This window comes from Zootoca vivipara, chromosome 15, assembly GCF_963506605.1.
Source record: "Zootoca vivipara chromosome 15, rZooViv1.1, whole genome shotgun sequence".
Lineage (NCBI taxonomy): Eukaryota > Metazoa > Chordata > Lepidosauria > Squamata > Lacertidae > Zootoca > Zootoca vivipara.
Genome location: NC_083290.1, coordinates 3,473,214 through 3,500,427, shown reverse-complemented (window position 1 = coordinate 3,500,427; position 27,214 = coordinate 3,473,214). Strand labels below are relative to the sequence as shown.

Here is a 27,214-nt window from a genome sequence, read left to right as displayed (position 1 = left end):
ATTTTTCTTTTCTTTTATCAGTTTGCCAGTTGCAAATCTCTTGCAAATATTTGCCCTCATTATTCTGCAGCCAATTAAAGAACGCAGATTCTTCCTCCTCTTTCCCCTGCTGAGACAGCTCCTCGCTCTTTGCTTTGCTGCTAACTTCTGTCCACAGAGACAGGTATTTGGAACCTTTAGAGCCAAAATATCAATTTTGAGACGTTATTTCCTCAATTCTTGTTTAAGATTAACTGATCGTTTATTTATTTAGAGGATTTGTGGCTTGGTCCTTCAGCCAAGAAGGCTCCCAGAGTGCCTTGAAATCAATACAGTAAAAGCAAAGACTGTCCCCACAGGCTTATAAGCATCAACAACAACAAAAAATGGCACACAAGGAAAAGGGGCAGGGAGGGCAGAGGGAAAAAAAGCAAACCCAGGCATCAATTCTTAAATTGTAGTTCTCATAATGTCCAGGCCAGACAGTTCAGGGTTGCCAGAGGCTTCTAATGGAGTTGAATTTTTTGACGGAGTTCATGGAACAGGTCCTGCTTCCCATTTCTTCCACTGAGGCAGCCTGCTGGAAATAGGTCCATAGAACACACACCTTTTTTTTGTACAACAGCCTGATGAGGCAGGACATGGTAGAGGGTTGTAAGGATTGATGGAGAGCCCTTGCTGGATCAGACCAAAGGCCCATCTAGTCCAGCACCCACTGAGATCCAGTATAGTATAGCAGTTAGAAGCAGTTAGAGCAGGGGTCAGCAAACTTTTTCAGCAGAGGGCCAGTCCACTCTCCCTCAGATCTTTTTTGGGGGGGGCGATGGGCGGACTACAGTATTTGGGGTGGGTGGGGAATGAACGAATTCCTACGCCCCACAAATAACCCAGAGATGCATTTTAAATAAAAGCACACATTCTACTCATGTAAAAACACACTGATTCCCAGATGATCTGCGGGCTGGATTTAGAAGGCGATTGGGCCGGATCCGGCCACCGGGCCTTAGTTTCATAGAATCATAGAGTTGGAAGAGACCACAAGGGCCATCCAGTCCAACCCCCTGCCGAGCAGGAAACACCATCAAAGCATTCTTGACATATGGCTGTCAAGCCCCTGCTTAAAGACCTCCAAAGAAGGAGACTCCACCACACTCCTTGGTAGCAAATTCCACTGCCGAACAGCTCTTACTGTCAGGAAGTTCTTCCTAATGTTTAGGTGGAATCTTCTTTCTTGTAGTTTGAATTCATTGCTCCGTGTCCGCTTCTCTGGAGCAGCAGAAAACAACCTTTCTCCCTCCTCTACTAATAGGTTTGCCTACCTACGAGTTAGAGCAGGCATCCCCAAATTGCGGCCCTCCAGATGTTTTGGCCTACAACTCCATGATCCCTAGCTAACAGGATCAGTGGTCGGGGAAGATCGGAATTGTAGTCCAAAACATCTGGAGGGCCGAAGTTTGGGGGTGCCTGAGTTAGAGCATTGGACTAGAGCCTGGGAAACCAGGGTTCGAATCCCAACTTGGCCATTAAGAAGCCTGGGCTACTGCCTCTCAGCCTAACCTACCTCACAGGGTTGTTGTGAGGATTAAATGAAGGGGGGGGACACCTCACCACAAACATCACCTTGAGCTCCTTGGAGGTAAAAGATGGGATGTAAACGCAGTAACTAAATAAAGCACCCAGATTAGTTGCAAGAAAACAGCCCCAAAGGAGCCAACATCTGAACTACAAACTCCCTTCAGCCCCAGCCAGCAGGGCCAATGGTCAGGCAGGGATGGGAGTTGTAGTACAACAACACCCAGAAGGCGTCCTGTTGGCGACCTCCAACTAAATCCTGGTGCCCTCCGGATGGTTTGAACTACAAATCCCATCCTCGTCCCTGGCCCTGATGGGAGTTGTAGTCCAACCCATCAGGAGAGCAACCAATTGAATCGCCAGTCACAGGAGACATGAGACGGAGGATGCACATTTTATAAATGACAAAAAGGAGCCGGTCTTTGAGATGTCCATGGATGGCCAGCCAGCGCAGAGATTTTTAAAAATAATTAACTGAGCGGGGGCGCTTGAAGCCGATTTATGAGGAGGGAATGCAAACCACCTCAAGGCTTTGGAATGGCAATTCCTACAGGCCTTGGAATCTGGATTCCCTTGCAAGACTTCAGATTGTTCACCGAACGGGGAGGCAGGTGTCCAAATGCGGCCTTTGCCCTCCCTTAATCCAGTGAACTTGGCCATTCATTAACACACCCAGGTGAAAGAGCACATTGATACGGATTGGCCCTTGCTGGCATTTACACAGACAACTATCTAAAACCCCAATTAACTAAGTACTGCAGACCTTCTGATTTTCCAAAGCCAAGCCATGGACTCCCTACTTTTGACGATGCTGATACCATGAGGACTGGCACCTTGATTTTACTTCTAAGAGGAAAGTTGGAACCGGGGGGAGTGCGCATGAGAAGGTCCCAGGTTCAATCCCCTGCTTTTCCAAGCAGAGCTGGGAAAGGCTCCCTGCCTGGAAATACTGGTGAGCTGCTGCCAGTCAGTGTAGACAATACTGAGCCAGATGGAGCAATCCAAGTCCATTTCCTCTGTTCCTGTCACAAATCATTCCCAAGCAGTCCAGCTCTTCTTTGTGGACCGCTGGCTATTTTGACTCCTCCAATGGCTTCTGGACTCCAACTCCCATCACATCTGAGCTTTGATCTTCCTGGCTGGGGCTGATGGGAGTTGGAGTCCAGCAAGATCCCAAGGGCCACTCCTTCCCCATCTTTACGTATTGAAAAAGTGAGCTATTTCCCCCTCCTTACGTAGCTAAAACGGAGTCACATCCAGTGCCGGATTTGCATGCAGGCTGAGCAGGCCGCAGCCCAGGGCCTCCTAATCTAGGGAGGCCTTGGCCTCTTGCAAAAAAAAAAAAACAATTTTAAAAACAGGCAGATTTTACGACCTGGGACAAATTGCTTGGTAAAAGTAAAGAAGAGAACGTGGTTTTGTTTCTCCTGATCAGATCCTGCTAAGTTTGGACCTCCCAAGGTCTCCCAGTCCAGGGCCCAGTCCAGTTGCTTCGATCTGGGCCTGGTCACCTACGTAGAAGGGTGCTGGGTACCACAAGGTACCCAGGAGTAGGAGACAAATGGGTGTCAGGGGTGTTGGAGGACCCTAAGAGGGGAAGAACCGGAGAGCAGGCAGGCGAAGAAACTGAGCATCCTCTGTGGTCACAGAATCCAGTTTTGTGTGGGGAGGCTAAATGGAATGGCGCATCCGAAGAGAGGGCATGGCTGGCTGGCTGGCTGGCTGGCTGGCCCACTGAACAGAAGCTGCAAATTTTTGTTGCTGACCCTCTGTATGAGTCTCTCTCACACACACAAACACACACACACAGTCTGCCTACACACATGCACACAGTGGATTATATCCAACCATGTTTTCCTTGGGCGTAGACCCACTGAAATAAATGGAACCAAGTTAGTCGCGCCCATTATTTCCAGCTGCACCTACTCTTCGCTTTTTAATCTTTGTTCTGGGCTCCTGCAAACCTTGTTCCCGAGAGCTAAGCAGCTGCAATCGAACTCTGCTTGACAGCTCCCGTCTAAGGTCTGCTTGCTATCTATAAAAAAAGGCAAATATCTATATATTTGCTTTCAGCCTCGTTAAGTACCGAGAGGGGCTCAGGGTCCTCATCTCCTCTTGGCTGGAGGTCCTCCCTCCCTCCCTAGAATCATAGAATCGTAGAGTTGGAAGAGACCACAAGGGCCATCCAGTCCAACCCCCTGCCAAGCAGGAAACACCATCAAAGCATTCTTGACATATGGCTGTCAAGCCTCTGCTTAAAGACCTCCAAAGAAGGAGACTCCCCCACACTTCTTGGCAGCAAATTCCACTGCCGAACAGCTCTTACTGTCAGGAAGTTCTTCCTAATGTTTAGGTGGAAACTTCTTTCTTGTAGTTTGAATCCATTGCTCCGTGTCCGCTTCTCTGGAGCAGCAGAAAACAACCTTTCTCCCTCCTCTATATGACATCCTTTTATTTTTTGAACATGGCTATCATATCACCCCTTAACCTTCTCTTCTCCAGGCTAAACATACCCAGCTCCCTAAGCCGTTCCTCATAAGGCATTGTTTCCAGGCCTTTGACCATTTTGGTTGCCCTCCTCTGGACACGCTCCCTCCTCCCCACCTGCCCTGCTTCTGACATTTCACTGAGCCTTGTCCCGATTTTTCCCAACCATGAGGGCTAGCCACTTGCTCCGAATTAGGCTCTGAGTTCCAGCACTCTAGGGCAATGCCACCAGGGAGCGCTATTATTCTTGACGGACGGTGGGGCCTGACTTGGCATTAAAGTCTTAGATATATATGTATCCTGTTTCGCTGGCTCTCCCTTGCGTGGAGGAAAGCTTCTCAAATGTCCTGGTCTTGTGACGGTTACTTTGGACATGTCCCAGGTCCTCGGAGCCAGCCTCCTGCAGATCTCTGTTCACGGCAGACCGGCCCAAACAGCCTGCCCCTCCTTCATCTTTTATTGGCTCCAGAGAGACTTTAATCATCACCCTTTAGCCCAAAATCGTAGGGGCATGAGGACAAGGAGGTCCGAGTATCCGACTTCTGAGTGAAGTCCGTTCTGCAACTGTTAGACAAGTGTGCCCTCTTGGATCAGACAAATCAGGCATAATCACGGTCTGTTGTTGTTTTTGTAAGGAACCCACCCGGGAGAAGAGGGTCCCTTTCTGCTTATGGATCTCGGAGCATCGTCCATCCCTAAGAAGACATCTCTTGAGGATTCAGCCTCTGAGCCACAGGCTTCCGCCCCAAGTTGCTGCAGGGAATTATGCCAACTTACTCCTTCCAACTTCTGGCAAGAAGCAAAGAAAATCTTGGTGTTGGCAGGGCCGCTGGTAAGACCCCCCAAACCTGTGGTTAATACGCCGGTTCTCAGTGCTGGCAAGAAGACTACCTTTCCCACTCTTAAAGCTGATATCTGCCAGCTTTTGTCTCCGCTCTGTTCAGCCTGGGATAGCTCAGTCAGTACACTGAGGGGTTGTGGGTTCGAGCCATTCACGGTCCCTTCCAACTTTACAGTTCTATGATTCTATAGACCTTGCTGCTCACGGTCAAATTGACTGAGAGCTACGTTGATGGAGACGAACTCTGCTGCATAGCTCCCATCTAAAGTCTGATTTCAATACCTTAGACCTGAGCTATCTAGCTGCTCTGGTTTTCCAAATGTAGGCCTGTTTGGCTGCCAAGCTGGAGGTGCCCATATTAAAGGGTGGGCAGCGGGATTTTAATCACCGCTAAATTAATTTACAACTATGTCATTCCATTTTCCACAATCCACACCATAAATACTTCCCAGCACAATATGACAGTTTCTAGGATTATATGTCTTCAAATTTCCTTTAATTGTTTTCCCCCAACAGACACTCATCCAGCTACTCGTATTTATGATCCATGTCGTCAGCACAATATTCTGTGGCCACCTTGGCAAGGTTGAGCTGGCTTCTGTCACTCTCGCCATTGCGGTGAGTGTTTTTAAATGTGTGTGTGCGCGCGTGTGCGCATATGTGTTTTAAAATGTCCCTGGACCTCTGCAGAGTTTCCTTGTTGCATCTCTGAATGAGTCAACGTCCAATCAGGATGTGTGCCCAGAACGGTGACTCATTCAGAGCCAGACAATGGAGCAGAAGACTCCTTCCAGAGAGGGTCTTTGTTGGCCTTTCACACACTTTGGCTGGATTAGTAAAGCATGCCTTGAATTTGGGAAAGGGCTGTAGCTCAAAAGTAGAGCACCTGCTCTGCATGCAGAAGGACCCGGGTTCAATCTCCAGCATCTCCTGGAGATCTGCTGTGAGTCAGTGTTGACAATATTGAGCTCGATGGGCATTAATCAATGGTCTGACTCAGTTTAAGGGAGTTTCCTATGCTCCTGTTTAAATCATCCATCGGTTTGCTTTAGAACTACGAGGACTGGGATTCGGTCTTATTCTTATGGGATGGGTTCTAGCTCAGCGGTAGCATGTCTGGTTTGAGTGCAGAAGGTCCCAAATTCAGAGCCCAGGTGGGTCTGGGAAATGCCCCCTGCCTGAAGCCCTGCAGAGCTGCTGCCGGTCAGTGTAGACAACCAAACCAGGCCAATGGTCTGATTCAACATAGGGCAAGCTTCCCATGTTCCTATTTTATCTGGAGTTTTTTGGTTTAGAAAACAGGTGGCTCAGCTGTAAGAAGCATGAGAAAGCCTGAAAAAAGCATGGCAGCTGGAAAGTTTAAGGGGTGGAGTGTCTTCCCTGTGAGGAAAGGACTTACCAGTTTAGAGAAAAGGCGAGTGAGAGGAGAAGTTTGTAGAAGTATTCACGGCATAGAGAAACGTTTTTCTCCCTCTCTCATAACGCTAGAACAGATAAAAGAAACAAAATAAAAAAATTCCTTCAGTAGCACCTTAAAGACCAACTAAGTTTTTATTTTGGTATGAGCTTTCGTGTGCATGCACACTTCATCAGATAGTTGCATGCACACGAAAGCTCATACCAAAATAAAAACTTAGTTGGTCTTTAAGGTGCTACTGAAGGAATTTTTTTATTTTGTTTCGACTCAGACCAACACGGCTACCTACCTGTAAGTAGATAAAAGAAAGCCCTTCTTCACACAGTGTGTAGTGAAACTATGGGATGGCCAACCACTTGAATGGCTTGAAACGAGGATTAGACAAATTAATGGAGGAAGAGAGGGCTAATGATGGCTACTAGCCAGGATGGCTGTGTCCTGCCACCACCATTGGAGGCTGTGATGCTTCTGAATTCCAGTGCTTGGGAACCACAGGAGGAGAGAGTTGCTCTTGTGCTCGGATCCTGCTTGCTGGTTTCCCACAGGCATCTTGTTGGCCCCTGTGAGAACAGGATGCTGGACTAGATGGGCCATTGGCCTGATCCAGCAGGCTCTCCTTATGTTCTAATAGTGGGCTTGATGAACAAATAATTTATCCTGCTATAAGGCAGACAACCTCCTGGACTCCAGACCATGGGTAGGCAAACTAAGGGCCGGGGGCCAGATCTGGCCCAATCGCCTTCTAAATCCGGCCCGCGGACAGTCCGGGAATCAGTGTGTTTTTACATGAGTAGAATGTGTCCTTTTATTTAAAATGCATCTCTGGGTTATTTGTGGGGCATAGGAATTCGTTCTCCCCCCCCCCCAATATAGTCCGGCCCCCCACAAGGTCTGAGGGACGGTGGACCAGCCCCCTGCTGAAAATGTTTGCTGACCCCTGGTTCAGACCATAAGATTCTTTCCAGCATTCAACATTATATCCCCTTGATTTTTCTTTGTTAATTTCTCCCTCTCTGATGGTCCCTAGGTTATAAATGTAACAGGCATCTCTGTTGGATTTGGGTTGTCTTCAGCTTGTGACACATTAATATCACAGGTGAGTAAATGGCTGGCTGGGGCTGTGTGTTCGAATTCTGGTGTATGAAACTTAGTCTGAGACAAGGCATGTCTTGCTTGAATATCTGGTTGATGGGAGGGAATCAGTGCTGGGTAAGACCAGCGGGGAAAGGAAGCTCTGAAGATGGGACTAGTTTTAATTTTGTGTATAGTTTGGTAGCTGCAAATGGCTAAGTAAAGTTTGTTCCTTATAATCCAGTCTCTGTAGATGATTTGTAACCTTGCAAAATGCTATAAGAACCTGTGGCCCTTCAGATGTTGCTAGACTACAACTCCCATAATTCCCCAGCTAGGGCTGACTAGGGCTGATAACCAGCCTCTAGCAGCAGCAGCAACAGCAGCAGCAGCAGCAGCAGCAGCAACAACAACGACAACAACGACAACAACAACAAATCTTTTATTTGTATCCTGCCCTCACCAGCCAAGACCTGTATGCTTAAATCTAATCAATGCGTGAAGGGGTTAAGACCATAGAGTAAGCTGTCCTGCTAGGCTTAACTAGGTCACTCCCCTTCACCTTGGGAATAACTAGGTAATCAAGTCTTTGTTCCTTCCCCAGTCTAGCTCAGAAGCTCAGCATGTGAAGAGGCTAAGCTGGAGCAACAGCTTAGCTGCAGAGCTCTCACAAGCCATTCTTGAGTTTCTATACCAATAATTTAGGAACTTTCAGCACTGTAACAAAGCACTGTAACAAAGTTTTACTGCCTGTGCATTCCCCCCCCCCCTGAAAAGCACATGAATTTGACCTTTGGAGAGTTTATAAGTAAAACATTTTAAAGTTACCAGTCTTTTTCTACGCTAGGGGAAATTTTGGAAATCACAAGGGCATATTTTAAAGGCCAAACAGCCTATATTTCAATGCTTTAATTTGCTGCATGTTTTGTGATGTTGTGCTGTGGTTCTCTCAGCACAACAGAGAGCCAATATGGTGTAGTGGTTAAGAGCGGTAGACTTGTAATCTGGTGAACCGGGTTCGCTTCCCTGCTCCTCCACATGCAGCTGCTGGGTGACCTGGGGCTAGTCACACTTCTCTGAAGTCTCTCAGCCTCACTCACCTCCCCGAGTGTTTGTTGTGGGGGAGGAAGGGAAAGGAGATTGTTAGCCGCTTTGAGACTCCTTCGGGTAGTGATAAAGCGGGATATCAAATCCAAACTCTTCTTCTCACCAAAGAGTACTTGCCCCAAACCTGGATCCTGGCATCCAGGGAATTATCCTCTTATATCTATTTCCCCCCCAGTGCACCAACACTGATGCGAGTCAGAATCTAGTAATATCTGGAGGGCCACAGGCTCCCCTCCTCTCCTTGCCTAGAGAAACAATGACTTCTCTTTCTATTCCAGAGCAGTGAAATATTGTGAATAAAACTCCTGTTGTGAGTTACCTTTGTGTCCAAAGGCTGGAGAGTTTCAATGATGTTTTTTTTTTTTGGTACCTTCACCCCCACGCCCACCCCCATGCCCACCTCCACCCCCCAGACGTATGGAGGCAAGAATATGAAGAGAGTGGGCACCATCTTGCAACGGGGGATCCTCATTCTGCTCCTCTGCTGCTTCCCCTGCTGGGCCGTCTTCGTCAACACAGAGCAGCTCCTCTTACTCATCCGACAGGACCCAGATGTCTCCAGGTGGGGAGAAAGAAAAGGGAAATCCCCCGGAAGCGCGTCTCCACCCAGCAGTTTATTGGACTTGAGGCTGATCGCCGTGCATGCGAGTCCCTGCCCCCCCCATTCCCATGTCCACACACAATATTGCCCTCATCAAAATGCCATCCCATATTTCCAGAGGTGGCTGGTGCCCACTGGGGCTGGTTGGGTGGAAGACAGGGAGCCGAACAGCAGGTGGCGCCAAAACCAATGATAGGAAGAGACAGAGTCAATGAAAGGTAAAGGTAAAGGGACCCCTGACCATTAGGTCCAGTTGTGACCGACTCTGGGGTTGCGGCGCTCATCTCGCTTTATTGGCCGAGGGAGCCGGCGTACAGCTTCCAGGTCATGTGGTCAGCATGACAAAGCCGCTTCTAACGAACCAGAGCAGCGCACGGAAACGCCGTTTACCTTTCTGCTGTAGCAGTACCTATTTATCTACTTGCACTTTGACATGCTTTCAAACTGCTAGGTTGGCAGGAGCTGAGACCGAGCAACGGGAGCTCACCCCGTTGCGGGGATTCAAACCGCCGACCTTCTGATCGGCAAGCCCTTGGCTCAGTGGTTTAACCCACAGCGCCACCCACGTCCCTTTCAATGAAAGGTAGAGCCAACTAATTCTTGCTTTGCCACCACCTTGCTCTCTGCTGAGTTATACTAGGGCACGGGGTGGGGAAGCTTCTTCGCTGTTACGATGGGATGCCCTCCCAGGGATGGTAATAGAACTTGGGGAACAAATACCAGCTGCAGGATAAACTGCTAATTTGGGGGTTTCGTTTGTTTGCTCGTTTGTTTTCCTTGCTCCAGGCTCACACAGGTTTACGTCATGATCTTCATCCCAGCGCTTCCCGTAAGTCTCCTGTTGCATCCTGCTTTCTTTCGTTTTCTCAGTGGGGTCTTTAAGTGGAACGGGCGGCAGTTCAGTGCTGGGAATACCTGCTTTGCTTGCAGAAGGTCCCAGGTTCAGTCCTCTCTCCAGGTAGGTTTGGAAGTGGCCCCTGCCTGAAACCCTAGAGGGTCACTTCCCGGCCTCTTGTCCCTCTAGATCAGGCATCCCCAAACTGCAGCCCTCCAGATGTTTTGGCCTACAACTCCCATGATCCCTAGCTAACAGGACCAGTGGTCGGGGAAGATGGGGATTGTAGTCCAAAACATCTGGAGGGCCGAAGTTTGGGGGTGCCTGCTCTAGATAGCCGCAAAGCAGGCTGTGACCCAACTGGTCAAACTTTCCGCTGCCCCTGCTTCTACGAGGCAGCGCAGGTGCTACACTGGTTGGACTGCCACCTGTCGAAAGCCCCATTTGTTTTCCAAAACGGGGCAACTCTGAGAAAAGGAGGTTTAAAGAAGATAGATGTGTCGCTGGGGGAAGAGCATTAATGTGCTTTGGATCACAGATTGTATTCATGCCTCCTTGCTCCACAGGCGACGTTTATTTACCAGATCCAGATGAGGTACCTGCAGAATCAGGTAAGATGCTCTTTCTCTTGTTGGGGAGACAAAGGCAAGAAAGGCAGCTGAGCATGCAGAAGGTCCCAGTTTCAATCCCTAGCATCTCCAGGGAGGTCTGGGAATATCTCCGCCCCGACGGAAGCCCTTGAGGAGCCACTGCTGCCAGTCAGTGCAGACAATACTGGAGCAAGATGGGCTGGACTCAGTTTAAGGCAGCTCTTAAAACCAGCCCTTAATTCAGAACCATCCGTGGAGGGCGCCGAGTGGTTCCAATGGTCAAGGTGGCGGTTTCTGCCCCTGCTGTGGAGGGAAGTGAGGGCCAGGTGGGGCTCGTCCGCCTGGGAAGGGAGCCCATCAAGGAGAAGGAAAACTCTGGTCCTAAACCTCCGCTGCCTTGCAGGATATCTTCAGGAGAAGAAAAGGCTAAGGAGTAGGTAGGTAGGTAGGTAGGTAGTCCTGGATTTACAGAAGCAATAATGGTTTCTGATTTGATCTCAGGCTGTCCTGCTTTTCCTTAGGACATCCCTATTTCCATCAGAGAAATGTTGGTCCCTGAGATAGTAGGATGGCATCTTGCATGCCTCCTTCTGGCAACTCCTGCAGCTAAGCTGGTGCCAAACCTCTTGCTCTGCTTTCCTTTGGACCATATCAGCCAGGCTGAGGGGGGGGTCTTGTCATCTGGGCAGCCCAGCACCCCCAGACACACTGCCCAGTCTTGCTTGCCAGGGAGGCTGCTTCGATGCTGGTTTGACTTCACCCCTGTAGCCGCACTCTGTTGCCAACAATATCAGCAACCATTCCGAACCGTGAGGACTCGGAATCTTGCTTTAATTTTAGGGAAAGGGGTTGGTAGCTCAGTGGTAGCACACCTGGTCCATCTCGTTGCTGAAATAATATCTTGTTTCAGAGGATCATCTGGCCTGAGGTTCTGTGCGGCATTGCTGGGAACATCGTCAACCTGATCGCAAATTATGTCTTCCTCTACCAGCTTCACATGGGGGTTAGGTAAATGAGCAACGCGTGGCAGGACCAGCCTGCATTTTGAGCGCAGCGCCTGCCCACCTTTTTCTCTCTTTCGTCGGTGGAACGCTAGGAATGTGTTGCAAAATCCTTTGTTTGTATATATCAAGTCAAGGGTTTTGGGTGGGAACATTCTTGGACGATCAAGATCTCTGCAGGGCTGTTGTTTGAACAGCAAGCCCAGATCTACAACCAGAACGAGCCTCTCTTTGAAAGACAGTTTTTTTGGGGGGTGGGGGACGACGACAGTCTTACTTGCTCCTTATCTGCCTCCATCATGTCTGTGGAAGTAACAACTATTCCTCCTTGTCCCTGTTTCCTATGTTTAACCACATTTTAAAATGCATGTCCCCTTCAATTTTCCTGGTTAGCTTTAAAAAAAATTGAAGGAGATATACCGTATATTTCCATGTATAAGACGATGGTTTTTTTGCTTTAAAAAATAATCAGTAAAAAAAATGTGGATTGTCTTATACCCGGGTGGTGAAAAGAAACACGACTCACCAGTAGCGTTGAAAGCTGCACCACAATAATTTTCGGCAATCTACTCCAAAAAAAGCTCAACAAAGTTGTTCAATTTGATGTTTAAAATATTGCTTTCTTAAGTTTGGGTTAATAATAATAATAATAATAATAAAGAGGCATTGCCTTATACATGGGGGCGTCTAATGCACAGAGAAATATGGTAATTATATCACTTCCAATACATCCATTGTGATCTTTGGTCCTTTAACGAAGTGTGTGCTGCTTTTGTTCATTCCCTCAGTTATTATTATTATTATTATTATTATTATTATTATTATTATTATTATTAATTTATTATTTATACCCCGCCCATCTGGCCGGGTCTCCCCAGCCACTCTGGGCGGCTTCCAACAGAAGAATAAAGCACAATAATCTACTAAACATTAAAAGCCTCCCTGAACAGGGCTGCCTTCAGATGTCTTCTAAAAGTCTGGTAGTTGTTTTCCTTTTTGACATCTGTTGGGAGGGCGTTCCACAGGGTGGGTGCCACTACCGAGAAGGCCCTCTGCCTGGTTCCCTGTAACTTGGCTTCTCGCAATGAGGGAACCGCCAGAAGGCCCTCGGTGCTGGACCTCAGTGTCTGGGCAGAATGATGGAGGTGGAGACGCTCCTTCAGGTATACTGGACCGAGGCCATTTAGGGCTTTCAAGGTCAGCACCAACACTTTGAATTGTGCTCGGAAACGTACTGGGAGCCAATGTAGATCTTTCAAGACCGGTGTTATGTAGTCTCAGTGGCCACTCCCAGTCACCAGTCTGGCTGCCGCATTCTGGATTAGTTGTAGTTTCCGAGTCACCTTCAAAGGTAGCCCCACATAGAGCACATTGGAGTAGTCCAAGTGGGAGATAACTAGAGCATGCACCACTCTGGCTAGACAGTCTGCGGGCAGGTAGGGTCTCAGCCTGCGTACCAGATGGAGCTGATAGACAGCTGCCCTGGATATAGAATTAACCTGCACCTCCATGGACAGCTGTGAGTCCAAAATGACTCCCAGGCTGCGTACCTGGTCCTTCAGGGGCACAGTTACCCCATTCAGAACCAGGGAATCCTCCACACCTGCCCGCCTCCTGTCCCCCACGAACAGTACTTCTGTCTTGTCAGGATTCAATCTCAATCTGTTAGCCGCCATCCATCCTCCAACCGCCTCCAGGCACTCACACAGACGATTATTGCGATCTTCGGGAATGGACTCGAACGATGCAATGGGGTTGGCACTTCCTGCCAAACAAAGAAAGTGAGGGTGACCCCTTTAAGGCCTAATTATGGGGTTTGCCAACCTTTGTAGGCATGTGGGGACATTTATTTGGATGTCTGTGTGAATGCTATGGAAGGCATTCTCTATTACTTCTCTTCCCTCCTTCCCTAGATCAACACACACACACACACACACACATCACCGAAAGAGAGGATTTGGGTCTAACTCAAATCCAGCCAAATTCACCTGAGACTTGAAAAGCACCACAGAGCAGAAAGAGGGAAAGAGCATCACTCTCTCAACTTCCTCCCTCGGCGCTACTCATTTTTCAAGTGAGGGTGGGGGGAAGTAACCCCACCTTCCCTACTTCATGGCCAAGGGAGGAGTGGGTGGGTGGGTGGGCTCAGAGGACTTGTGGGTGCCAGGGAAGGACCCCTGTTCTAGTATCATGGGAGAAAAATCGGTCTCTAGCCCCCTACTTCATTGCCAACCGTTTTACAAAGCTCTACACAGGTGGCGCTGTGGGTTAAACCACAGAGCCATGGGCTTGCTGATCAGAAGGTCGGCGGTTCGAATCCCTGCGACGGGGTGAGCTCCTGTTGTTCGGTCCCAGCTCCTGCCAACCTAGCAGTTCAAAAGCACGTCAAAGTGCAAGTAGATAAATAGGGACCGCTACAGCGGGAAGGTAAACGGCGTTTCCGTGAGCTGCTCTGGTTCACCAGAAGCGGCTTTGTCATGCTGGCCACATGACCTGGAAGCTGTACGCCGGCTCCCTCGGCCAATAATGCGAGATGAGCGCGCAACCCCAGAGTCGGTCACGACTGGACCTAATGGTCAGGGGTCCCTTTACCTTTACCATGTAACGTTTCCAACCTGACCCTTGCTTATTTGTTACCCCCCCCCCTGTTTCCTCATTCCAGGGGCTCTGCCTGGGCCAACACCATCGCACAGTATTCGCAAGCCATTGCCCTCTTCCTGTACATCAAATGGAAAAAGCTTCATGTTGAAACTTGGGGAGGTAACCTGCTTGTTTTCCAACGCCCCCGTCTCTTCTGAGTTTCCTTTCCCAGTTACATGTTGGAAGTGCGACCGCAGGGATCATTCAGTTTGTAACTCAAGGGTTAGTTCTGTTAAAGGCAGCTAGCCCCAGAGGGAGGAGGGGGGAGGTGTTGCTTAGCAACCACGCGGAAGGGCATGATCCTCCCTGATTGGAGGTGTAGCTTTGAGGACATTTTCTCCCCTCTGTTTGGTTGAAAGTCTCTCTGCTGTATACAAGACCTGCTTTAAAAAGACAAAACCTCTCTGTTCGGTTCTCTTCAAATTTATATGCTGCTTTTGTCCAGTTCCCTCAGTGAAGCATTATCAGGACTTTTTTCTTGGGACTCTGTTATTTAAGTGACTTTGCCAGCTTTACGTACGTAACAAATGTTGCCTCATCAGAAAATAGAACGGAAATCTGCCCTGTTTTCTTTCTCCCTTTGTTCCCCGCTCTCTCCAAATCCTAGGATGGTCCACCGAATGCCTCCAGGAATGGGACGTGTTTATGGCCTTAGCTGTTCCCAGCATGCTCATGACCTGCATTGAATGGTGGACCTTCGAAATCGGAAGTTTTATGATAGGTCAGTGGGAGGGGAGGTGTCATGGGCAGTGGGTGGGGCCAGATGACCAAGCCAATCGCATTGGAGCATGGCAATTACAATACTATGCCCAGATCCAACTATCTGCACGGCTAGGCTGGTGACATTATTGCACAGGCGCCAATTGCAGCTCAGGATCTGAGGTGAACTTTTTATGAACTTTTTATGAACTTTTTATTCATATATATAGCACAAACACACTGTATTTAGTCATATAATCTGCAGCTCAAAATGTGAAACGTAAAATTTGGCTAACATTTTATATATCCATTTTGACTTAAAAAAACAAAATTATAATGAATTTTACCATGCATGTAGTTAATAATACACAACACCTCCAAACAGAAAAAGTAATACATACAGTGGAACCTCGGTTCTCAAGCGTCTTGGAAGCCAAACGTTTGGGTTTTCAAACGCCAAAAAAATGGAAGTAATTTGCTTCCGTTTTTGAAAGCGCCTCAGAAGCCGAACGTTTTGGAAGTCGAATGGTCTTCTAGAATGGATTGCGTTTGACAACCGAGGAGGTTCCACTGTACCAGTACAGATTCTGAAAAATAAAAAAATGACACTAACCATAACAAACATTTGAAGTTATGGAACTATTAGTTTGACAAATAAATATCACCTCACATATCTAACAGCCTGTATACAGCATTCAACTATTTCCAAACAACAGGAGAGCAAGAAAATAAAGTTACGGCTAATACTTTTTACTTTTTAAACTTCCTGCTACCTGGTTATAAAGGAGTTTGTCTCAGCAGCAGCTCACATTCTTGGGGAGACTCCTGAGAGCTGGATGCCTTAAGGGCCGCAATGTTTTGAATCTTTGAATGTGTAAAGCCCAGCACAGTTATCCGTCAATGATTCCCACGTCCTGCCTTCTCTCCTCCCTCAATCTCCCCCAACCTAGGTCTCCTCGGTGTCCTAGAGCTGTCGTGCCAATCCATCATTTACGAAGTGGCCACAATCGCCTACATGGTGAGACCTTTTCCTGTGCTGCATCATGTACAAATTATTACAGTGTTACATTTTGGGGTGGGAGGGTGGGGCTCGTCGGACGATACCCTTGAGTCGCTGTGATCCTGTACCTCAGTGCAGGTTAGGTCTGAGCAGAAGAGGATGCTGAACTGTTGAGAAGAGTTTCTTTGCAAGGTAATGGCCAACAAAGTGCCCTCATCAGCATCTCAAAAGAGTGGGCTGTGTTGCCATAGAGACAACATGGGGGAGCCTTTCCCCATCTCACATGGCTAGAGACTAGGGCCCTGCAGGACTTGATTTCCTTATGCAGGGCCTGTAAGACAGAGCTATTCCGCCTGACCTTCAATTTGGATTAGCCTGATCCTCTATTCCAGGGGTCACCAAACTAAGGCCCGGGGGCCGGATGCGGCCCAATCATCTTCTCGATCCGGCCCGCGGATGGTCCGGAAATCAGCATGTTTTTACATGAGTAGAATGTGTCCTTTTATTTAAAATGCATCTCCGGGTTATTTGTGGGGCATAGGAATTTGTTCGATTTTTTTTTTCCAAAATATAGACCGGCCCCCCACAAGGTCTGAGGGACAGTGGACTGGCCCCCTGCTGAAAAAGTGTGCTGACCTCTGCTCTATTCCCTTTCCCCTTTCCTTTTCTATGAAGAAATCCTTTATGGGACCCCACATTTAAATTCTTCCCTGGTCTCCTTGCTGGCCCTAGTAGGACCAACTTGGCCAGTTAGCCCTGGTGATCATTTGATTTCTATTGACCCCCCAAAAAAATGTCCCCTGAATTTTAGAATTTTATTGGTATTGATGCTGCATTTTATGTTGTATTTTACGCTGTTTTAAAGTCACATTTTAATCAATGTTTTATATTTGCTGTTAGCCGCCCTGAGCCAGGTTTTTAAACCGGGAAGGGCGGGGTATAAATATGTATTTATTTATTATCATTAGACACCGAGTCATCCTAGGAGGGAGAACAATAGGTTCAGTTGCAGGTGAATACTTTTTTGTTCCAACAAACTTTGGGGAAGGATGGATGTCGTTTTATTGCAATTACTTTGTATTGTTTTAATAGTTTCCATATATGTATATAGTTTAAATCCTATCGGTGTTTAATTGCTTTTTAATGACCCCTCTCTTTGTTTTTAGTGGTTCTTGTTTGTATCTGTAAGCTGGCTTGAGTCCCCGTGGGGGTATAAATAGATATATAATTAGAATAATGACGGTAGAAAGAGGAGAGACAGGAGCTTGTCTTGCTCTGTGCTGGACCCAGAGCTATAACATTATGTGTTGGTGCTGTGAGCTATGCATTCGATGCCCAGGTTGTCTAGATGTGTAAATAAAACCATATACCATGAAGTCTCCAGCGACCTTCATTCCAAGGAAACCGAAACTTAGAGACCTTACAATCTCTCGCTGCTCGGAGATCAGGGTTGTGCTATATATCAGGGGTGGCCAACTTCCAAGAGACTACGATCTACTCACAGAGTTAAAAACTGGCAGTGATCTACCCCCTTTTTGGGGGTTCAGGTCAAAGTTGTTGAGTTTTTTTAGGAAGGAAAGCCTTGTTTTGGGGGGTTCACGTAAAAGTTGTTGAACCTTTAGGGAAGAGGAAAGCGACATTGAGCTCTTTTTTTAGGAAGGAAAGCCCTGTTTTGGGTGGTTCAGGTCATTTTAGGGGTGCAGGGCAAAGATGTTGAGCTTTTTTTAGGGAAGCCAAAGTTTTTTAGCTTCTGTGGGGGAGCCACTGATCTACCGGTGATCTACCACAGACGTCCAGTGATCTACCGGTAGATCACGATCTACCTGTTGGACATGCCTGCTATATATCATATATCTTTTATAGATGGGTGGGGCGAAAGTTGCAGAAACTGCCCATTGCATAAGTAACCCATGATATTATTTAAGATAGATGGGTATGTTTTGAAGAATGCCAGCGCGGTATTTTTCGGGGCGGCGGCGGTTTCTCAAGGGCCGCATCTGTGAACACACACACACACAATCTATGATCCCAAAAGCTTTAGTTAAGGTGTCAAAAGCAACGCTGTCCTTTCCAGATTCCATTTGGGATCAGTGCATCAGTTAGCGTCCTGGTGGGGAACGCCTTAGGGGCTGGGAACTTCGAGGAAGCCCGCAAATCCTTCGTGGTCTCCATTTTGTGCACAGGTACGTGGAATTTTGCAGAAATAGAATTGCAGAGTTGGAAGGGAGCTGTCATCTAGTCCAACCCCCCGCAATGGACCGCAGTTATTTCATCGTATCCCATGTTCCCCTTTGCAGCCATTTTGTGACTGGCTCCCACATCGCTTTCTCGACATTCAAAACGGCCCCCCAAACGGTTGCCAACCCCTGTTTTAACCCATCTTGGGACAAAGAAGGCAAAAGCCATAACTTCTCCCCTCAGGGCATTGCAGGACAGCTGGGCGCCAACCATGGGGGTTAAATATTAACCCTTTTTGAAAGCAACAGTTACAGTGATCTCCACTTCTATTTGCACTCTCTGGGTCGTGTCTGATGCTAGTCCTACTTAGAGCAGACCCATTCAAAATAGTGGGTATGACTAACTTCGGGGTCTGTTAATTTCAGTGGGAAAAACTTAAACTTCTAAACTCTCTTTTATCTTCCTCAGTGTTTTTTTTCCTGCTGATGGGCACCCTGACAGCATCCACGAAGGACGTCCTAGCTTATATATTTACCAGTGATGAGTAAGTCACAAACCATGTTTTTTAGGCTGACAATACCGGTAATACTTAGCATCAATATGGGGCTAAGTCCACACTTTGCTTTTAAAACTGCTACGACATCACTGTAAACAGTCATGGCTTCCCCCAAAGAATCCTGGGAAGTGTAGTTTGTTGAGGGTGGTTAGGTGACCCCTTATTCCGCTCACGGAACTACAATTCCCCAGGTTCTCTGGGAAGAGGGGTTGAATGCTAAGCCACTCTGGGGATTATAGCCCTATGAGGGGAATAGGGGGGTCTCCTAACAACTCTCAGACTACTGTCCAAAATCAAGGCCTCATCCGCAATATATATTTAAAGCAGTTTCACGCCACCTTCAACAGTTTTGGTATGCGTACGCATCTCGCCTGGTTTGGTGGCGGAGGCGTGTTCTGAGCGATGCCCATTTTTCTTCTGTGAAATGGGTATATTTGCGGTGACTGCAACAGTTCTGTGAGATTTCCAAAGGTGTTCCTGGCTCAAGAAAGGTTAGGAACCCATGAAACAAAGAGATAAAAGACCGAGGGTATGCGGCCCTTGGAAGGGGATGCGGCCCTCGAGGTGGAAGAGGTTCCTTTACCCCGGACATCCCGACGACCCTGTGAAGAAGGCCGCTGTTGTTTACCTCATCCTGCAGAGGGAGTGTGTGCTTGTCTGGGATAAGCTGAGGGGTTCAGGAGTGGGAAACTGGGACTCCATTAAGTCTGAGATCCCCCATCCCCCTGCTCATACTATTAGCCGTAAAAGGAGAACTTCACGGGCAAAATGCAGGATTTGTGTGTGCAGAGAGTCATGAAATTCTGTAATTTCTTGTCATGCACAATTGGCAACAAGCTGCACCATTATTATAATCATTATTATTAAATGGAGGAATTTATTTGAGTTGACAAATTGGCTTATGGACAAAAATAAAGCAAGGCAAATGTTTCTGGGAGCTCAGTTGGGGCAGAATGCAGAGTCAGAGGCATTTAGGGGGCAGAAGGGCAGTTCTAGTCTGGTATTTCGGGCACATTGATGTGGCCAGAACAGCCTCCTAGAAAGGCAGGTTGTTCATTGGAATTAAATGGCAACCTTTCATAGAATCATAGGATTGTAGAGTTGGAAGAGATCCCAAGGGTCATTTAGTCCAGCCCCGTGCAAGGCTTTTGTGCAGTGTGGGACTCGAACCCACAACCCTGAGATTAAGAGTCTCATGTTCTACTCACTGAGGTATCCCTTTTTGTTTTCTGTCTCTCTGCAAATAGGGAGGTAGTTGAACTCGTGGCAAAGGTCATTCCCGTCTACGTTGCTTTCCACCTCTTTGAAGCCCTTTGCGTGAGTATATCCACTTCTAAGGGAAATAGGGTGGGGGTGGTCTCTCATCTTGTTTAATCCAGTCCCAACAAAAGAAGAATGGATGCTAAAACTTATGGAATATGCAGAAATGGCAAAACTTACCAGAAAAATAAGACATCAAGATAACAAACTTTTTATAAACGAATGGAAATGGTTTGTTGAATATTTACAAACAAATTATAAACAGATAAGAACATTGGCAGGATTATTGTAATAGCCTGTACAGTAGTTTCATAAGAGCATATATTTAAAGTAGATGAATAAATGAACAAATTAATTTGGATTTGCAGAAAATATTTAAAATAAATTTAAGGAACTGCGGAAAGAGGGGGAAGGAAGTCAAGTTTTTAAATGTTAAAATGACAGTAATTTTTTTTTAAAATGAATCCGGGCTTGACACTGGAAAGTCACTAATAGTAAGAGAGCAGGAGAAAAGAGCCTTAAAGCTCTCTGCCTTGCTTTTGGGGGGGCAAGGCCTTCTTGGCACACTGGCTCCAGAAGGATACAGGTGTGCTCATGGGGACAGTTTTTGTTATACACTTTTTGTTGTATTTTGTATTTGGTTAAAGGGAACAATGGATATACAGTAGATGGTAGAATAAAACAAGAATTCCCCAGATGCCTAGATCCGGGTTTGGGGCAAGTACTCTTTGGTGAGAAAACCCCCAGCATAGATTTAAAACCACAAAGCATGCAGCAAAGTGTGGAAATATAGGCTTCCAACGTTCCCCACTTGCCTTTGCATAGAAAGAGACCACATGGTCGGTAAGTTAAAATGCTTTACAAACTTTTCCAAAGTCAGATTAATGTGCTTTTCCATACAGCAGCAAGAAAACACAGGCGGTATAGTTTCAAAATGTTACACTGTTCCTAAACTATTTGTATGGAAACACAAAGATGGCTTGCTAAAGCCATGCGGCCTAAGCTTGGAGCAGCCAGCTTAGACCTCCTTACTGGTCAGGTAGAAGAGAAAGACCAAAGAGTTTGGTAACCCTTCCTCCCAAGCGGAGGGTGTGTAACCTAGCTAAGCCTGACAGGACAGCTTACTCTATGGTCTTAACCCCTCTCCATGCATTTAGAGTACTGTAGTTCTATGAGGCTGGATATATCATACCGGCCACCCCCAGAAGCTAACCCCTGTGTAAGATGCAATCGTATTGTAACCCCTTCTTCCCCTCTTCACAGTGTACCACCAGTGGGGTCCTGCGTGGCACCGGGAAGCAGAAGCTTGGCGCCATCTTCAACGCCGTCGGGTACTACGCCGTGGGATTGCCGGTGGCCATCGTGCTGGTTTTCGTGGCCAAAATGGGACTCATAGGTACCGCCTTAATACCAAGTTCGCTCATTGGTCTGTCTAGCTCAGTATTGCCCACACTGATTGGCTGTGGCTTTCTGGCGCTTCAGGAAGGAGTTCCTATTCTTCTACCTGGAGATGCCTGCGGGGATCGAACCTGGGACCTTCCGCATGCAGGCCAGACGCTCTGCCCCTGACCTATAGCCCGTTGACCCTTCTGTGTGGTCTCTCTCCATCTTCTCCCTCAGGCCTCTGGCTGGGCATGTTGATATGCGCCCTTATCCCTTGCATATGCTCTATAACCTACATCGGCCGGATGAACTGGAAGCAGGCGGCTGAGGAGGTAGGGAGATTTGCTTAAAGGGTGGGGCTTTTTCCTTTTCTTTGGGGGCCGCATTCCCAGTGTCGGGGGCCGTGTGTTGGCAGCAAGCGGAGCCATAGGCAAAAGTGTCCCGGATTAACTGATCTGGAGGGAAGACCACTCTGCTTCCATTTTCCATGTAATAATTTCCCAGCTGGATCGGGGCAAAGGGAGCCCATCTAGCCCAGTCAGAAGCCCACAAGCAGGGCCCAAGCACAGCAGCGAAGCTCTCCCCACTCACGACCCCATGTTGGGTGAAAGTTTCCTGCACTGCAGGGGGTTGGACTAGATGACCCTCGGGACCCCTCCCAACTCTACAATTCTTCCGATTCCCTGGTGGAGAACATGGCCACCTTGGCTCATAGCTGCCGATGGACACCTCTGTGAATTTGTCAAATTCTCTTTTGAAGCCGCTCAGATCAGAACCAACAGGTGTGCCCAGGTGAAAAAGGAACAAAGGCGAAGGAAGAAAGGGCCAGCTTTGGGAGGGCCACATACAATGTTGGGGGCCACATGAGGCCCACCTGGACAGCAGGAGCTATGTTGGAGTAGGGAACAATAAGATGGCCAAGGAGAGTTTGGTTTTCTATTGTTTCTTTTCCCTGTTTTTATCTTGTGAGTCACTCCAGTGTGAAACTGGAAAATTATTGCAAGCGCCAAACATAGAAGCTGCCTTACCTTACCTTAATTGGTCCATCCAGCTCAGCATTATGGACACTGGCTGGCAGCCGCTCTCCAGAGTTTGGGGCAGGGGGTCTCCCACACACACACACCAGCCCTTCCTGGAGATGCTGCTGGGGACTGAACCTGGGACATTCTGCATGCCAAGCAGGGGCTCCGGTCACTGAGCAGCAGCCCTTCTCCCTGCGCAAGGGTCCTAGAAACCTTTTTTTAAAAAACCACCCAAAACCCTGGCTGCACAAAGTGCCTCATCAACACCCTGTCTGGATCTGCCCTCTAGGCTCAGCACCGTGCAGGATTGACCCAGAGGCTGCCCCCGGAGGGTTGGAACTCGGCTCCCGTCCCAACCAAGATTGCTCCGTCTTCCGGTATGGAACACGGGTTTGTTTTTTGCTTGTTTGATCCTCAAAGGAGGTCCGGTGTCTGTCACCATCAGAAGCGTGGCTGCTTTTCGACTGCAAGGCTTAGGAACAGGGGAACCACCGGCGGCCCTCCTTCAAAGCCCAAGGGTAGCATCGAAATGGCCATTAACACCAACCCTACATGTGCAAAGGGAGGGGTCTATGCTGTTGGGACTGCTTAGTTGATTTTAAAAAACAGAATGGGGAAAGTCATGTCCACCTGCCCCCACAAACTTGTTTTAGCCACCTGCTGCTCTATAGCACAAAGGGGTCAGTGCCAGGGCCAGATTTAGAATTGATGAGGACCCAGGTGGCGCTGTGGGTTAAACCACAGAGTCTAGGGCTTGCTGATCAGAAGGTCGGTGGTTCGAATCCCTGCAATGGGGTGAGCTCCCGTTGCTCGGTCCCTGCTCCTGCCCACCTAGCAGTTCGAAAGCACATCAAAGTGCAAGTAGATAAATAGGAACCGCTACAGCGGGAAGGTAAACGGCGTTTCCGTGCGCTGCTCTGGTTTGCCAGAAGCAGCTTTGTCATGTTGGCCACATGACCCGGAAGCTGTCTGCGGACAAATGCTGGCTCCCTCGGCCTATAGAGCGAGATGAGCGCCGCAACCCCAGAGTCGGACACGACTGGACCTGATGGTCAGGGGCCCCTTTACCTTTACCTTGAAGCTACTGAAGGTAATGGGGCCCTTTATATGTCCAGCTGTCCTTTGTCATCAACAAATTGCTGTTTTTTGTGCTATATGGTAATTTATAGACCTAATAGGTATCTAAAGCCATTTGCACTTAACAAAAGGCTAGCAGGCGGGGCCCATTAGGAGCCTACACAACACAAAACACTGTTGCTGTATTTAGGTTCTATTTTATTTGTTTTTGATCTTATATTTTGGAAATGTACATCCAGGTTTTTCCCCCTTTAATTTTTGTTGGGTGCCCCAAGAGAGTGGGGCCCTAAGCTATAGCTTGTTTAGTTTATACGTAAATCCAGTGTTTGGTTGTTTCATCCAACGTGGGGCTCGAACCCTGAGATTGAAGAGTCTCATATTCTATAGCCACTGAGGCGCAATGCTTCAGAAACCATACACAGAAATGGTTTCTTAAAGTAAATTGTGGCTGGAACCTTGTATGCCGCCATGAAGAAAAGGTAGGATATTTGACCGCATGCTGGCCCTCCTTGACAGCGAGCGAAGAAGTCCAAGGGGGAGAGAGGGCAGAGTGCGGGAAATGGATGCCAGAGGCCTATCTAGGAAAGCACCACAGCCAAGCTGACGGTCTCCTTCTCCCTCTCCGCCTGCTGCAGGCCAGACAGACGCTCAGAACGGAGCTGTCCTCCTTAGCTTCACCAAGACCAACGGGCCAACCTTCCAGCTCCAGGTGCAGGATGAGACGGTGACAGGATTCTCCACTGTGGGCAAAGTCCTGACTACAAGGCAGCTGATTATCCACAGGGGACTGGCCGTTGCAGCTGCCGTCATCATCCTGGCCATCGGCGTCATGATTCGGTTCTTCACCGTTAAAGATTAGGGATATATTCACACACACACACACCATTTTGGTTGGTCCAGGAAGGAGACGGGGACGGGGGGGTCCTGTTTGACTTAGACGCAAGAAACTGGACCCCAGAATAGCTGGGCGTAGGGCTGTGTTTTGATGTCATCAGTGAGTGCGGGCCGGACTTGAACCCAGGACTTGGTGGCGCAAGAGACCCAGCTCCGGTTCAGAGAGGGATAGCCACGCTGCTGCCTGCCAGGTGTCACTGTGCTAACACTCCCATCATCCCTTGCAGTTGGGGGCCATGTTGGCTGGGGCTGATGGGAGTTGGAGTCCACAGTGCTGCCAACCTCTGGCAGGGCAGAAACCATGCGGCGGAGAGGGAAGGGCTGCCTCTTGCTATGTTCTGCTCAGGAGTTGACCGAAACTGAAATGAATGGGCCTCCGTCAGCTGTGCCCATTAATGCCAATGGGTCTACTCTGAGTAGGACGCAAGCACGGAACGATAACGTCTATAAAGCGCTCAAGGCCCAAAGTCAAATCAGGAAAAACTCTTTAGATTCGCGCAATCATTAAAAAGCTTCAACCCACTCTTGAGTTTTAATCATGTTATATTTGCAGCTTGCGTAAGTTACAAGGATACACCCACATTTCTTACATACAGAGATATATATATATATCCATCTTCCCATAAAAAATATTTTGATGATAATTCTAAACTCATGTCAGTTCTTTCATTCTCTGCATCTAAAATACTTTATGTAAGAAGGGTTTGTTTTGAAGGGGAGAGAACGAAAGTAAGACAAGTGCTTGGAAAAGAAAAGGTCAGTTGGAAACAAATCTATAGGTCGCTCTAGTTGAATTTAATCCACCTGCTAGCATAGAAATGGGATGAGTCAGTTGCAGTGAATCAGACCGGCCTCCACTGGTGCCTTCCAGAGGGTCGGGACTACAAGTCCCATCGGCCTCAGCCAACCTGATGGATTTTGTAGTCCAAAAACATATTGGAAGGTGCCAGGGGAGGTTGTATTAAAACGCCCATCTCGGAAACCTCTCTCTTAAAAAACGAAACACTTTCTCTTCTGCCTCTTTGCAGTGAACTCTGGGAACTGTAGCTCTGGGAGGGGAACTTGGAATCTCCTAACAAGTCCCAGCACCTTTATCCAACTACAGCTGCCATAATTTTTTGGGGTGGGGGTGAAGCCATGACTTGAAAATGGCATCATAGTGCTTTAAATGTGAGGCGCGGGCGGGGTTGACATCTGAAAGGCCACAGGTCCCCCACCTCTGGATGTCGATGACTGCGGCCTGAAATCAGTCACACCCTAAGGCCGCTTCGCTGGGCTCGTGACACTTTGCAAGCCAAATCAGACTGGGCAGCTGGCCTGCAGCCCGTCTGGATTTTGCAGGACCCCCCCCCCCCAGCTCCAGATCAGCCCCAGGCAGTCTGGTCAGGGATGCTGGAAGTTGGGGAGTCCTGCATCGCCCAGAGGTTCTCCACCGCCACCATATAAAATAAGGTATTTGGCACAGAGTCAGGTGAGAAACCAGCCTGCTGTCTTGCACAGCGCCCTTTCATTTTGCAATGAAGAAGAAGAGTTTGGATTTGATATCCCGCTTTATCACTACCAGAAGGAGCCTCAAAGCGGCTAACATTCTCCTTTCGCTTCCTCCTCCACAACAAACACTCTGTGAGGTGAGTGAGGCTGAGAGACTTCAAAGAAGTGTGACTAGCCCAAGGTCACCCAGCAGCTGCATGTGGAGGAGCGGAGACGCGAACCCGGCTCCCCAGATTACGAGTCTACCGCTCTTAACCACTACACCACACTGGCTCTTAACCACTACACCACGACTGCCAATCAGCTTCTGGCAGGCGATACCCTAACCCTCTCTGTAATCCTAAGCAGGAGCAGAAATTTGTGACTTGTTTCTGCATGGACAACTCTGGTACAGAAGCGGTTTAAGGGTCCAAATTTTCACGAGAAAATTTCCCTTTCTGGAGGGGAGTGAAGGTGGATGAGGACTAACATCATTATATGGGCAAGTAGGCCTTTTGGAATATACACCCCGTATCCCTTTATTATTTAATTTGTTTAATTATTTAATTTGGGACCAGCACTCCATCTATCGAAGGCTTCCATTTGTTTATTTCCTGTACAATTGCACTCCCCCCAAAAAACCACAACCCCATTCTGATTTCAGCCTCCTTTTGGAGCATTTCACATTCCTCGTTTCTAATGATTGATTATTATTTCAAAGATAACCTAAGCCAGAGGCGAGATGGGGGCTGATGTATCGGCCCATCTGGCACAGAGCAAGGCCACTTCTTTCTTTCTTTTTAAAAACCCTCACATTTTTTGGGTGTTAAGAACCCTTCAGGAACAGCAGCAAGAATATTGACAGCGCTTTTCGGTTTCGCTGCCTGAAACCCCTCGTTTACAGCGGGAGGCTGTGGGCGCAGACTGTCGCTCAGATCCTCCTCTCGAGGAAGGGTCACGTGACTTTTTAGTGTGTTTAATGATTAAAAAGAAATGGCAAAATTCCTTACAGAAGTGTGCTTTAGCAACCAGCCCCCTTAACCTGGTGAGAACAGCTTGTATAACACGACTTGTTCCGTCAATGGTGTCGGTGAACCCTGGACTCAGAAAAACGCGACCTGGAAGAAAGAGAGAATTGAATGCTATTAGCTCTTTGATTCTACTATCTCTCTCTGTGTGTTTTTTTTTAAAGGAAATAAATATAGAAATTTGAAGCTATGCATAGAAGAATGTCCAATGCTGCCTTAAATTGAGGCAGGCCATTTGCTCATCTGCTCTTAGAATCTGATCAGCGGCAACTTTGCGGGGGCGATCGTGATGGACACATGTCAGATATAGCGAGCGGCCACCGCAAATGGAGCAAGCGTTGCAAGGGGTTGGACTAGATGACTCTTCGGGTCCCTTCCAACTCTATGATTCTAAACTCGTCAGCAGACCATTGCAAGCCACACACAAACACAAGCATCTCATTAACCCCAGGATACATACCAGAAGAGTTAGCCACAAAAACTAGGAGAGGTCTTGCGTCCGAGGC

At 47.9% G+C, this 27,214-nt stretch overlaps 2 protein-coding genes across 4 annotated transcripts in view; one reads left to right on the top strand and one right to left on the bottom strand.

The window, feature by feature from the left end:
* The first annotated feature begins 4,462 nt into the window (after window positions 1-4,462).
* Window positions 4,463-24,621, top strand: LOC118096766 (multidrug and toxin extrusion protein 1). Its single transcript, XM_035138913.2, has 17 exons — window positions 4,463-4,870; window positions 5,396-5,497; window positions 7,324-7,392; window positions 8,888-9,036; window positions 9,862-9,904; window positions 10,477-10,521; window positions 11,411-11,508; window positions 14,164-14,261; window positions 14,749-14,862; window positions 15,791-15,858; window positions 17,915-18,023; window positions 18,487-18,562; window positions 19,822-19,891; window positions 21,098-21,230; window positions 21,455-21,549; window positions 22,529-22,616; window positions 23,952-24,621. Exons 1-17 carry the CDS (start codon window positions 4,709-4,711, stop codon window positions 24,173-24,175), a joined length of 1,743 nt encoding a protein of 580 aa, XP_034994804.2. The 5' UTR covers window positions 4,463-4,708; the 3' UTR covers window positions 24,176-24,621.
* An 89-nt stretch (window positions 24,622-24,710) lies between these two features.
* ALDH3A2 (aldehyde dehydrogenase 3 family member A2) overlaps window positions 24,711-27,214 on the bottom strand; it is a 31,545-nt gene continuing 29,041 nt past the window's right edge. For all 3 annotated transcript variants that reach the window (XM_035138916.2, XM_035138914.2, XM_035138917.2), the window contains one exon: window positions 24,711-26,798. Coding sequence is in view for 1 of the 3 variants with exons in the window: in XM_035138917.2 (XP_034994808.1) it covers window positions 26,784-26,798 (15 nt within the window). In the remaining 2 variants the exon portion in view is untranslated. The remainder of the gene's footprint in view (window positions 26,799-27,214) is intronic.